This window comes from Malania oleifera, chromosome 3 (assembly GCF_029873635.1).
Source record: "Malania oleifera isolate guangnan ecotype guangnan chromosome 3, ASM2987363v1, whole genome shotgun sequence".
NCBI classification, from domain to species: Eukaryota; Viridiplantae; Streptophyta; class Magnoliopsida; order Santalales; family Ximeniaceae; genus Malania; species Malania oleifera.
In genome coordinates this window covers 15,904,620-15,918,324 of record NC_080419.1, presented here as the reverse complement: position 1 = coordinate 15,918,324, position 13,705 = coordinate 15,904,620, and the positions used below count along the sequence as shown (strand labels likewise).

Here is a 13,705-nt window from a genome sequence, read left to right as displayed (position 1 = left end):
CTAAGAGTCTCTGGGTCTCTTTGTTTTCTGTTTTTGATGAGACTTTCATGCTACTTTGGGAAGAAAGGGCTGGCCCTTTTTTGGACTCCATGGATTGAAAGGAGTGCAAGAATTTTCAATGGCAAAACAACCCCTCTTATCTTTTATGGGATAGAGTTGTTTTCTTTGCTTCCTTTGGGGCTCATTTTTTTTATTTTTCTGGAAAGTTTGTTTTGTTTTTTTGTTTTTTGTTTTAATTTTAAATGTAAATGTATTGATAAAAAAGTATGTACAAGAAGTGGCCTATCCAAACTTGGGAAAGGACACACTTAGTCACAGCAAATACAAAGAAACCTGGGCATTACCAGGGCCATCAAGGTACCTTAAACAAAAAGAGCCAAAACAAATTACAAGAAAAACTTCAAAGCTGAGCAGTACAAATCAATTAAATTCTGCCATCATTCCTCCAATCAGTAAGGTTAGAAAATCTATCATAAAGCACTCTAAAGGTATGAGATTGGATGATTCTAACCATTGCTGCAGGGGAGGTCACTGTCCCCTCAAATTTTTTCCTGTTTCTGAAGTGCCAAATATAGTACACTCTGGCCGCAAAGCAGATTTTCTTGGCCACAGCCTGAATACCAGTTCCTCTTGCCTCTTTATGAAGCCATTTCATCAAAGCTTTTATAGTTGACATGCATCTAGTTATCCCAAGCCATCTTCTCAAACAATTCCAAACTGATTCTGTTTTGCCACCTTTAAAAAATAGGTGGTCCAGTGATTCATCATCAGCCCTGCACAGTGAACATTTCAGATCCAAGCCATCAATCAGCATTTTATCATTCGTGAGGAGTTTGCCTTTAGCACAAAGCCAAAGAATAAAGATATGCTTCGGGCTGCTTCCAGATTTCCAAACTTCTGCAAACCAGGGGACCTTTCTGCCCTTTACTCTCCAGTAATTGTAGACCTTCGAGCTGCAGATCTTATCTTCCACAAGCCACTGTCTGAATTGTTCTTCAGCAGCATGATGACTTCTGCAGTCCCCAACAATCTGATTCTTGATGATCACCGATTCACCATCCTTTTAAATAATGGGGAATCTTCATGCTTACTAGTGGCCTCCCAAATGCTTCTTCCTCTCAAATAAAACTGATTAACCCACTTTGACCAGAGGGACTCTTTCTTGTCCTGAATATTCCAGAGAGTTTTCGAGAGGAGAGTAGTATTCCAAGTATCAATATCAAACACACCCAGCCCACCTTCTTCTTTAGGGAGGCAAACATCCTTCCTGGCTGCCAAAGGCTTCTTCCTACCTCCCCAAAAGAAAGCTCTACAGAGCTTAATAATGTGATTCAGTACAGCTTTTGGAATAGGGAAGATAGCTAGCCAAAATCCTCCACCCCCTGAATTACAGAGTTTAATAATTCAAGTCTACCTGCATAAGAAATTGTTCTTCAGTTTTTTTGGGGGGGGGGGGGGGGGGGGGTTTATTGTAATTGTTCTTTCTTTCTTTTTTCTTTTCTGCCTTTAGGAGTATCTTATCCGCGGATCTTTGTAATTTCCTCCTTTCTTTTAGCCCTCGTTTGAGAGCACTTAAAAAAAGTGCTTATAGTACTTATCACTTTAAATAAGCACTTTCACAAAAAAAGTGGTGTTTGACTTGTACTACAACACTTATTGCAAAAAGTGCATTTTCAAAATCACTTTTTTGAGAACATTTTTTAAGTGAATTTTAAGAAGCAATTTAAGATAGTTTTTTGGCCACTTATAAGTGGCACTGTTCATAGGCGAGGTCAATTTTGTAAACAAATGAAAATTTAGTAGCTATTTTATAATTTTAAAAATACATTAGAAGATAATCATATACTATTTTATTATGTATTATAAGATGTTATTTATTAATGAAACATAATTAAATTATGGAATGAAGAAGAAAAACCATCTATTAATTTGAAATAATATTAAAAATGAAAAATATTAATTTAATTAATAATATTATTTTAATATAAATTAATATGATTATCATATGTTATAAATATAAATTAAGAACACGATTATTGTTAATCAAAAAATAATATTATATTATTTTAATTAATAAAAATGTTTAAATATTAATTAAAAATAGCAGTTAACATAATTTTTAATTAAATTGCTAATTAAAAATAAACCATATATTATTTTACAATGCATTATAGCCTATTAATAATTAATAAAATATAATTAAGTTCTGGAATGAATAAAAAGAACCATCTATAAGTTTCAATTAACATTAAATAAATTAAAAATTTTAATTTAGTTATCAATACTTTTTTTTTAACAGAACTTAATGTGATAATCATATGTTATAAATATATATTAATAATAAGATTATTGTTAATTAATAAATAACAATATTATTTTATTTTAGTTAATAGAAAATATTTAAATTTTAAATAGAAAATTAATATGATTATCAATTAAATTTAGTTATAAAAACATTATTATTTTTATTTAAAATATATTTAAAAATAACTATATATTATTTTACCATGTATTATGGTATATTAGTTATTATAATTCAATTCTGGATTGATTAAGAACTATTTATTAATTTAAACTAACATCAAATAAAATAAGATCTTGAATTTAATTGATAATATTATTTTTATGATAAATAAACATTAATAGCAAAATTATTGTTAATTAAGAATAATAATCTTATATTATTTTTTAATAGAAAATATTTAAATTTTGATCATAAATAATTAAAACAATTATTAATGAAATTGTTAATTTAAAAATATTAATATTTGTAATTTAAAATATGTTTAAAAATAATCATATAGTCCCTATAATAAAAGTAAGTATCCAAATACCACTTATTTTAAACACAACCAAACAAACTTACAACTCAGCACTTTTCCAGTTTAGCACTTATTAAATTCAGCACTTTTTTCTGAAAAGCACTTCTTCATAAGTGGTTTCAAACGGACTATTAATACATTCCTTTTTGTACAAAAAATTGGAATATTGCTTACAACTATCATATATATAGCCTCACGCTGGAAATCCTACTTAATCGTATTTACCAATTTGCATATGAAAAACCCAAAATCTCTTGATGAGTCAATGACCAAAAATTTTAAAGAAGAAAGACTTCCTATGATCAACATTTGGGTATCTTATAAGTGTGGTGTGCGAGTCACTTGTGAGGTTGGCCCCAAATGCATGAAATAGCTACAAATACAGAAAATTTTAGTTATCAATCAGTCCCATGTTGCATGAATGCAAATGAATTCTCGCTTATCAAGATTCAAATGCTATTGCTTGGGGCCCCTATAGAGCAATTTTATTTTCCAATTGGAAACAAATTTATTTGACTTGGCCGCTTCTGTCTTTGCAAAACACATAATTGATGGAAGTCCAGGCCAACCAATTCTTATGCACATGATTTTCCTATTTATTCCTCTATGATCACTCCTAATACATGCCTTGGTGCAAACATAAGTTCTTAGTTGACCTTTAAGCCTTTGTATGAAAAGGCCCAGTTCACTTCATACTTTGAACAATGTGAAATAGATTAACTTCTGAGAGGCAAGGACAGAAGTTCTTTAGTGTTGTGCTTAGTTGAGGCTGTCTTTTCTTCAAGTATGATGCATGTTTTCCAAAATGATGTCAAGGCTACTGGAATGTGAACTGTGGGCTTGGAAAGGGATTAGATCAAATATGGAAGGAAGAAAACCTCTCTCTCATTCCCTTGCTATATTTTGGGCGGTGTGGAGAGAAAGGAACGTAAGAGCCATTGAAGGAATTATTTCTCCTATTCAGGTTGTCACAGACCATTGGATTGCTATGATCTCTAGCTGGCATTGTGGGCTGGTTGAAAAGGACCCCTTTGTAATCCTTGATTTTCTTGATAGTTTTCAGTAAGGGATGTTTCCTTTGTACTTGGGTGGCATCCTCTTGATGCCTCTTTTAGTATAATTTCTCTTTGCTGATATAAAGAAAAAAAAAGAAGAAGCTACATAGCAATCATTCTCACAAATAATTGACATAAAGTGGTCATAGGGAATACCAGGCAGATTCTGCTAATGTTTGTTGATTTGTCTTTACTCTTTAGTGGAGGGATTTCTAGCCAAACTCCGTTCAGCTTGGGCCAAAGCTTTTATTTGATTGGATGCATTTTTATAATATTAGTTGTATTTTTCATTTGCTACTAGAAATTTAGAGTCTGATTTGAAGCCACTTGTTCATGAGCATGGTTTTAAATAACGGCCGCGACCGTTACGTAACGGTTTTTTGGGTTACTGGTATCGTTACACACCGTGAAATTGGTGGGAATAAAATCACGGCTGTAGCGGCCGTCATAGACCGTGACTGTTACGTGAAGGTCGCTACGGCTGTTACATAACCGCTACAGGACTGTTATGCCAAAAAAATTATTTTATTTTTTACTTTTTCTTCTCACTTTTTCCCTCTCTTTCATAAATCATTCTCAATATACCATGTGGGAGAGGGGGAAAAGATTATAATGAGGATGACAATGATACAAAATTTATTATTTCTTTAAATATTCACAAGAGATTCATTAATTAACAATTTCAAAATACTAACTTGTTAGGAAAATATTTTATTTTGATAATATTAGTAATGTGATATTTATGTTCTATATTTTTCAACTTCAACCTCTTTCTTTTCTAGCAATTTTATATTTGTATTATTCGTATGTCTTCTATGTCTAATAGATTAATGGAGTGTATAATGTATTTTGTTTTATTAATTAATTTAGCACACATAAGAATTTATAATAAATAAAAACAATAAGAAGTATAAATACGCACACACGTAATTTTTCTATCAATGGTGGTTTAAAACAAATGTACACTTATTGCCCTTACCAAATAACTTAGTTACTCGAACTAAAGGATCCAAAATACTGTAAAACTCTTTCTAAGAAGGGCTAAAAGCTTAAAACATGCAAGTATGCAAATATGCACAAGGTTGTGTGTGCTTCAAAAAAATTCATGGCCGTTATGTAACATTCGCAACTCCCGCTTCCCGTTATGTAACATTCGCTACTCCCGCTTCCCGTTACACCCGTTACCGTTATGTTACGCTACCTGCTACCGTGATCTAAAACCATGTTCAGGAGTCTTGCTAAGTGGATCTTCTTGTTGCTTTGACTTGACTTATTTTGGGAGCTGGTCTCATTTATTTTTGATAAACAGTGCAACCAAAGCCATTATAGCACAATGGTGCAAGCATGGACATGGTTGGATGGGCGACTCAGAGTTCAGTTTTTACAAATAATCATTAAAAAGAAGAGAACATAGCTTTAAGCTTTTAACAAGGTTTGAATTAGCTGAGTTGAGCTATGTTACATGGGCTTTGGTACGCATGGCATGTACAGAACGGAATTATATATTTTGCATGTTAGCTTCATGCTTAAAAATTTTGATACTTACATGTCAAATTTCAGTTGTTTAATTTCCAAATTTTCTTATTGGAAAGACTGTAATAAAGGGCATGGTTACTGCAGAGTATTGAGTAAGTTTAATTTTTTTCAAAAAAATTAGTATCAATCTTCTCAAGTATGCTTCTTGTTTGAACACCATGGGTGGTCTTCAGTGCAAATGGAATGGTTGAGAAGCAAACAGGAGTCAATTGGCAACAAAATGAACCAGTGAAAAGATGTCAAGGCTAACCATTGAATTTGCTTTATATTCATGAAATTTTCTGAGTGGCTAGCTCTGTTAAGATGATGAATATTTTGGAATTGGAACTTTAACTTATATTATATATTATGTTTCTTATGTTTGATAGTTGCAACTTTTTACATCGTACAAATTTCTATATTTTAAAATAATTTTTATGTACACTTGGGCTATATTTGTGCCTTGAATAGTTTGATGTGTAATGATAATACGCCTGACAAGAGCATACTTATCTTTTTGTCGTGCAGTGTGACCATTGTCATTGCTTATTTAATGAAAAAGCATGGAATGAACCTATCTCAAGCTTTGGAATATGTGAAGAGCAGACGGCCACAAGCAGATCCTAATGCTGGTTTTATTTCACAATTACGATGCTTTGAAAAATCTTTTCGAGGTACAGTATTTGATACCACTATTTTAATGGTCATAATTCCTTATTTATTTCAAGTTTGTAGCCTTTCATTTGGAACTAATACTTGTCTAAAATGAAGTGCTCAAGAAGCAGGAGGTTGAATGCATTATCATTGTTTGTTTTCTGCTTATTAATGAAATTATTTTGCTTTACATATGGATAACAGACTCTTATAATTTCACCCTTAATGTTAAAAATGGTATTGAAAAAAAATGGTATTTCCATTTTAGAGAACATATATATATATATATATATATATATGTATGTATAGCATCCCGTGCTTTGCACAAGTTCTTGTAATTAAAATATATTTATTGTTTAATTTATAGTCCATGTAATAAATATTTTATTTGTATTTTAATAATTATAATCTAACAAATATTTTCTATGCTACTAATAAAGGGGATTCACTCAATTTGTTTTGGTCTTTCCACAATCGCCTTTCAGTTTTTTCCAATGTCAATTAAATTTCTTTCTTAGCTAAACTACATCTTTCAAAGAAGCTACCTTTGTTAGATATAAAAAAAAAAAAAAAAAAAAAAAAAAAAGAGAAAGAACACCAGTTATTTCTCTAATTATTTGCCCCATAATGTTCTGCCTAAATATAATACTCTATACCTCTCTTAGTATATCTTCTTCTTTATCAAAAAAATTATATGCCACATAAAGCTTTTCATTTGTTTGACCTGGTTCTTGATTAGGACACATTGATATGCACACACATAGTGTATGTTTTAAAACTTGAATCTGTATATGATTATTTTGTGATGTTAAAAATGGATACGATATGAATAATAGCAGCTGTGGGTTTTAAGAAATGTTAGTTTTTTTTATAACTAGTTTTGGATTCATTTTGGGATACTTAATATTTTATTATATTACATTCAGTTCATCTAATCAACTAATATTCATACACAGATATTTTAGGGAAAAATAGAGATCAAATTATGTGATATATCTTCATTTATTATATGTTCTTTTTTTGTTCTCTTACTAACGAGGGAAGTAGGTGACATGTGCATTACAATCACAAACAATTCAACTATGTTACAAATGATCAAATTTCATGTATAACTGATTATTAATCTAGTGTATATATCTTGTTTCTTCTGTGTGATGTCAGTAATCCTTCATAAACATCAAGATTTACACTCTTTTGTTCATTTTTATATGTATGTCTATAAATATATTTATATAAAATATATATATACACACTGCAACTGCATATAATAGATATTTTAAAATTTATATATTTATAATTTAAATCTTAATATCCTCATAAATAGCAATCACCTGAAAGCACGCTTGTGTGCTCACAGCTTGTTAGTTTAATGATAAACTTGTAAGATATGGTTTGATAAAGATAACAAATATTCATCAGCATATTCACTCTAGTAAAAATCAAGAAATTGGATTATATAAAAAATGAAATGCACTTGTACTAAAATTAATTTCATGGAATGTAGCCAATGAAGTTCATCTTTCAAGCAAAATATACATAAGAATAGAAATGTCGACAATTATTTAATGACTCATTATTAAGTTCTATAAAATAAAAAATATGAATGGATATTCACTCAGCAAGATTCTTTGATTATAAATTGAGTAAATAATGTACCTGTGACATACTGTGTGTGTAAAATATACATTTTGTTAAGTTGCTAGGATTGAATCGAACCAAAAATTGAATCAAGATAGGAGTGGAATCAGTGTAGAAGTTAGATTACTACATTTGGATGAATATATGAAGTGACTATGGGAATGGAATGAAAACAATGTCCACTAAGAATATTGTTGAACCAAAAATATCTCTTAACTGAAAAAATGTGTCCCAGTAACACCGAATTGAACTTTTATTTTGTTTCTTCATCATCTTCTTCTTCCATCTTTTTATTTTATTTTATTTTATTTTCTTCTGCCTATTTTGTGACGATCTTCTGACAGTCGTGGAGATCCTTGTTATGTCCGCTGAACTCTGGAACCAATTCATTGCCTCTAGTTTTTTGTTTCCTTCCTGTGCCTATTTCTAGTTCATCATTTTTTGGTTATTTGAGAGTATTTTATATGTTCCAAACAAAGGCAGCTTTTTACATTGTTACTACTGTCGTTACCAGTGGCCCATGTCAGATTGAATTAAAAAATTCAAAATTATTGAAAAATAAGATTGGGGTTTTGGAGCATTCCAAGATTCCTTTGCTGAAAATTACTTTCTAATTAGATATATAGATATACAGATATTTCTCTTGAATTTGAATGTAGTAAAATCACTATTATATTAAATTTTATTTTAACTGATTTTTTTTCCTAGTTATGTTGGAAAGCAGTATCGTACCAATTTGTTCATGTAAATTTGTGGGACCCATTATTGGAAAATTTGAAAAAATATTGGCATGATGGAAAAGGAATTTCTTATCTAAAGGTGGCAGACTCATGCTTATTAGGAGTACCTTGACAGACCTTCTGTTTTTTTCATGTCTCTCTTTCCTCTTCTGGCTTCAATTGCCAAGATACTTGAAGGAATTCAGAGGAGGTTCTTATGGGGGAGTGTGGGGCCGAAATTCAAATTCCACCTTGTCAAATGGGGCATGGTCAAACAACCTATTATTCGCCCAGAGGGGAGGGGGAAGGGCTGGGGGCTGAAGTCCCTCCACACTTTCAATAAAGCACTTCTGTGGAAATGGTCGTGGAGATTTATGAAAGAGAGAGACAATCTTTGGTGGGGAATCATTTCTTCCCAATACGGTTTAGAGCATAACAAATAGATTGCTTTGGCTGGCAGAGGACCATACAGTGTAGGGTTGTGGAAATTCATCAGGAAAGGCTGGGATGACTTCTTCCCTATTATCAAATTTCAAGTGGGGAATGAGGGCAAGATTTACTTCTTTAAAGATTGTGGCATGACCAAGAGGCCCTAAATGTTTAATTTCTTGCTATCTGCGACTTGGGCCGCGATAAGGAAGCTTTCATCAGTCATCACTTTCAAATTTTACAGTGAGGGATCTTCTGGAACACTCCTTTTTCAGAAACGAGGAAGACTGGGAACTCTGCCATCTCATCAATTTTTATAGCCATCTCTACTTCCAAAACCAAAGCATTCGAATCAACCAAAGTGGACCATGGATAAAATGGGGTCTTCGTATTCATATCCTTCTACAGCAAACTCTCACCATTGGAAACAAAACACAGCAATCCCCCTTGGACTCACATTTCAAAGACCGCTGCCCCCTCTGAAGGTAGCTTTTCTTGGTTGGGAGGCAACACACGGGAAGATCTTAAACCTTGAAAATCTGCAGAAAAGGGGGCTGACTGTCGTCAACAGGTGTTCCCTATGCATGGCTGATGTACAATCAATTGAGCATATCCTCCTTCATTGCCTTTCGACCAGGAACTTTTGGAATATGGCTCTGACCTTGATTGGACAAAGGTAGATTATTGCCAGCTTGGTGGGAAGGAGCTCTGGGCATGGAAAGAGATTCGGGCAGCCAACGAGAAGAGAAAGGTTTTCTCTCTCATCCCTCTTGCAATTTTCAGGTGTGCTTGGAAAGAAAGAAATAAGAGTGTTCGAAAACTGTTTTACGCTGCTTCAGACTATTAAAGAGTAGTGGATTATGGCGGTTTCCAGCTGGCATAGTAGGATTGTAGTGAATGATCTTAATGTAATTTTAAATTTTTGTGACGTCCTGCAGGAGGGATGACACTATGTACAATTGTACTCTGGGATGGCATCGCCTTGATGCCCTATTAATAAATTTCTCTTTACTGATTAGAAAAAGGAACTTCATTAAGTAGAAAAGAAGAATGTACAGTAATGGGGATAAGAAATCCTCAGAACGAGAAATAAAAATACAATGAGAACATTCAGAACAATAAGATCTTCCAACCCTGATGGAAATAAAACATATACCCTTAGAACAACCAGTACTAATCACAAAGAAAATTTAAAGACAGCTTCTTCCTGTTAAAATTTTGTGAATTTTGATGGAAATTTCAATTTTGATTTCAGTTTAAAGAAATTATGGAACTTCATAGCAAATGATGGAAATTTGCAATTAAACTTTGAGAAATGTTAAAATAGATGATTATGCATAATGTTTTATCAAAATAAATAATTTACGTAGGGGTGATTGCTTCTGATAAGTTAATAACTAATATGTCCTTCGAGTGATGGTGATGATGCAATCTAGGACCAGTGACCTTTGACTCTTCAGGCTTGCAATGGGTTGACAACAACGGACCACCTCCGCCTTCTGCACTTGAAGCCTTATGATTCTTGAAGCTTCAAGCATCAAGTGAAGCTACGATTTCTATGGAGTTTGAATATGCTTAATCAAGAATTTCTGATTGGATTGCATTTGGTTTTCTCGTTGTTTGATAATTTTGTTGACTGAAAGGGGGTTAGGTTGCCTAGGATTTTACAGTCTGCAGAGATGCTCTGCATATCTATTGCTTTAGTGTACTCAATCAGAGACTGAAAAAGAAATTTGACTCCTTTATTGCTTTAGTCTATACTCTTGCAGAGATGCTCTGCATCTCCATTGCATACTCATGAGAGTCACAAGTGGGGGAAAGGAAACAAATGGAGGACTGGTGACAGTCCTTTTCCTCCACCCAACCTGCTGCAGCTTGCAAATGATCCTTAAAATTTTAACTTTGTTTTTGAATTTTTCCATCGAATTTCAAGCTAAGTTCTGAAATTTCTGAAGTTTCCTAAAATTTTGGTCAAAATTTCCAAAATTTCACTTTAAATTCATTGAAATTCCAGAATTTTTGCCTCAAATTTTCAAAGACAAATCTTAAGTCCAATTGCCCTTGGGTACCCTCTGAAACTCACCATTTCAACATTTCAACTGAATTTTAAGTCCTTGGTTACCGCAGCCTTCCCCTTCCTTAACCCAATAATAGAAATAATCAGAAACTCATGCACTGTCCATAGGCACGCACAGTCCTCTCCAAATAGACCAGACAATCTATTCCTTATGCTCCGAGAAAATGGATAGTGCAAAAATAGAAGAGTTACATTCTCTGAACTGTTATAGCACCAAAAAACACATGCTCTAACTGGTCTCCTTCTCTGCAACAGTTTGTTGATGGGAACAGTATTAAGGGCTATCAACCAAACAAAAGATTTTATCTTAGAAGGAAACTTTTACTCCCAAATACAACAATGAAGACCTACACAGAGAAGATGGCAAAAAAAGGACTTACAAGAGAATTCCCCTGAGCAATCCAGAACCCACTCGTAGCATCCCTCCTATTAGAATCCTGACATCCCTCTTAACACAGCAAAGAAATAAGCTTGTCCAACTCCCTATCATTTAGACATCGCATAGAATAAAATCCCAAGAAACTCTAGAGCCATAATGAGTCAAAAAAGAAGAGAACGTGTATTATGAATTCATGAAAGCTGATAGAGAAGGGGAAAAATATTTTTAGTGCTAACTCCGGATGCAAACAACCTCCCAAAAATGTGCAAGGACCATTACGCACCTTCTACTTGACTAAGGAAAAAAAGAGGGTAAATTTGTGATATAAATCTCCCTAGGCCTTCAATCAAACATCTTAGACCCATGTTAGTATCCCAAACATTTGTCTCCGTGCAGAATTTACTGTATTAACTTTGTGCCATAGGTCTCCAAGGGAAACTGCCATAACTGTTTGCCCAAAGGGCTGAGTTTTTAAGGCACCAAATTACCAATCCCGAATCCCTGTCCTCCTCAGACCTGCACAATTCCCAACTTAACCAAACGATCCCTCTTCTCTTCTGCATCTGACAAAGGAAATCACTCATAATTTTTTCCATCTTGTTAGCTACCCCAGCAAAATTCTAAGGACAAAAAATACAAAGGGATAGTGAAGTAAGTGCCCATCGAAAGAGGAAAGAGAACCCTTTCACACATCTAAATGCTTCACCACCTTCGCCGCCACACTGTAGGACCCCCAAAAGCTAAGGATTGAGGATTACCCCCCAAGAGGGACAGCAAGGTAAACAAAAGGCCAATATCTAACTCCACAATGTGCTAATGAAGTGAACTCCATTATCCTATCGCAATTCAGCTTGATAGCCTCAATATTACTACTACGTAAATTTATCCTAAGACACATAAGGATCCACAAAGCAGTAAGAATGTTTAGGAAAGACACTGTGATCCTAAGAAAATAATAGTGTCATCTACAAACTGTAGATGTGGCACTGTACCCCCTCCCTCCCCATACCTCTGACAAATCCCCTATCCACCGTCCTATCCATTACTATAATCAATGCATCCACCACCAAGAAAAACAAGAAGGGAGATAACCAATCTCCTTGCCTTAACTCGGTTGAGGACTTAAACCAGGATTTTCATTTCCCATTTATAATAACCAAAAACGATGCATTAAAAAGGCAACCTCCTATGCAAGAACAGCTGATGGGGATCACCCTTGGCAAGATCTTTGTGTCTACCATAAACCTAGACATAATATAACGTCTTTATGATTATCTATGGTTTTTGTGATTTAACTATTTTACAATTATGTGTTGGTCTAATTTTTATGGATTTGACTTTAAGTTTCATTAATTAGGAGGATAAATTATTTCATAGATTGTTTCTCTATTTAGTATTAGGAGAAAGCCTGTATAGGCTTGATGTGTTACCTTGAGAGGCGTATTGGAATATTGAGCATTAAGCCCTAATTGAGTTTTGTCTTCATTTTTACTATCTCTCTTTTCTATTTTCCTATTGTTCTTTATTACTTTCCTGCATCCTCCTTTTGTGCCAATTGGTATTGCATTGATTTGGTATTTAGAGCCTCGTCTTGATCCCTATGACTGCTTCACTGTAACCACTATTCACAGTCATCAGCCACCCTCTGCCTTCCCGCATCCTGGACCTGTCACCATCATTCTATTCAGCCATTAACACTAAATGGTCACTGCCGCAGCATCAGCAACATGAAAGCAGTCCCATCCATCATTCATGAATCAATACTCTTCTGAAAACCCTAGCTGATCCCTGAGCTTCACCAAATGTTCTATCGCATAGAAGACCCATTAGATTTGCAAAAGAGAAAAAAATAAAAAAGTCATTATCACTATTAGTTATTGCCAGGATCAAACAAAGGTAGTAAAAGGCAAGAAAGGGGGGAAAAAGGAACCGCTGCTCCTGCTGTGTTCCCACCATCTTCATCCTTGATTAAGAAAGCCAGAAGATGAGGAACTTCATGTCTTACAGTTAGATCCACCTAAATGTGAGAAGTATGAGGACGAAGATCCCCTCTCTCAATGTTATGAGGTGTATAGTGGCCACCCCATCAAACTTTTGAGTGGTGGAAGTGCACTAGTATCTTCTATGTTTTTTGATTATCTAGGGTTTTTATTATCTAAATATTTTGCAATTCTGTTGGTCTATTTTTTTGGATTTGGCTTTATGTTTCATGATTAGGATTTGATATTATTTTCTAGAGGTTGTTTCCTTATTTAGTAATAGGAGAAAGCCTATATAAAGATTTGATGCATAAGTGTAATCATGGTCCATGAGAGGCATATTGGAGTATTAAGCATTAAGCCCTAAATTGAGTTTTGCTTTCAATTCACTCTCCTTTATTTTCCTAATGCCTATATAAAGGCTTGATGTGTAACCAT

The 13,705-nt window shown here is 33.7% G+C and overlaps 1 protein-coding gene across 2 annotated transcripts in view; it reads left to right on the top strand.

Annotated features, from left to right (window-relative positions):
• Nucleotides 1-13,705, top strand: part of LOC131150218 (dual specificity protein phosphatase 1) — a 51,546-nt gene that overhangs the window by 25,410 nt on the left and 12,431 nt on the right. The window contains exon 5 of one of the 2 annotated variants that reach the window (XM_058100818.1): nucleotides 5,921-6,066. In XM_058100818.1, the coding sequence (XP_057956801.1) occupies nucleotides 5,921-6,066 (146 nt within the window). Of the gene's footprint in view, nucleotides 1-5,920; nucleotides 6,241-13,705 lie in introns of those variants that run through there. The other variant, XM_058100817.1, reaches the window with a different exon arrangement.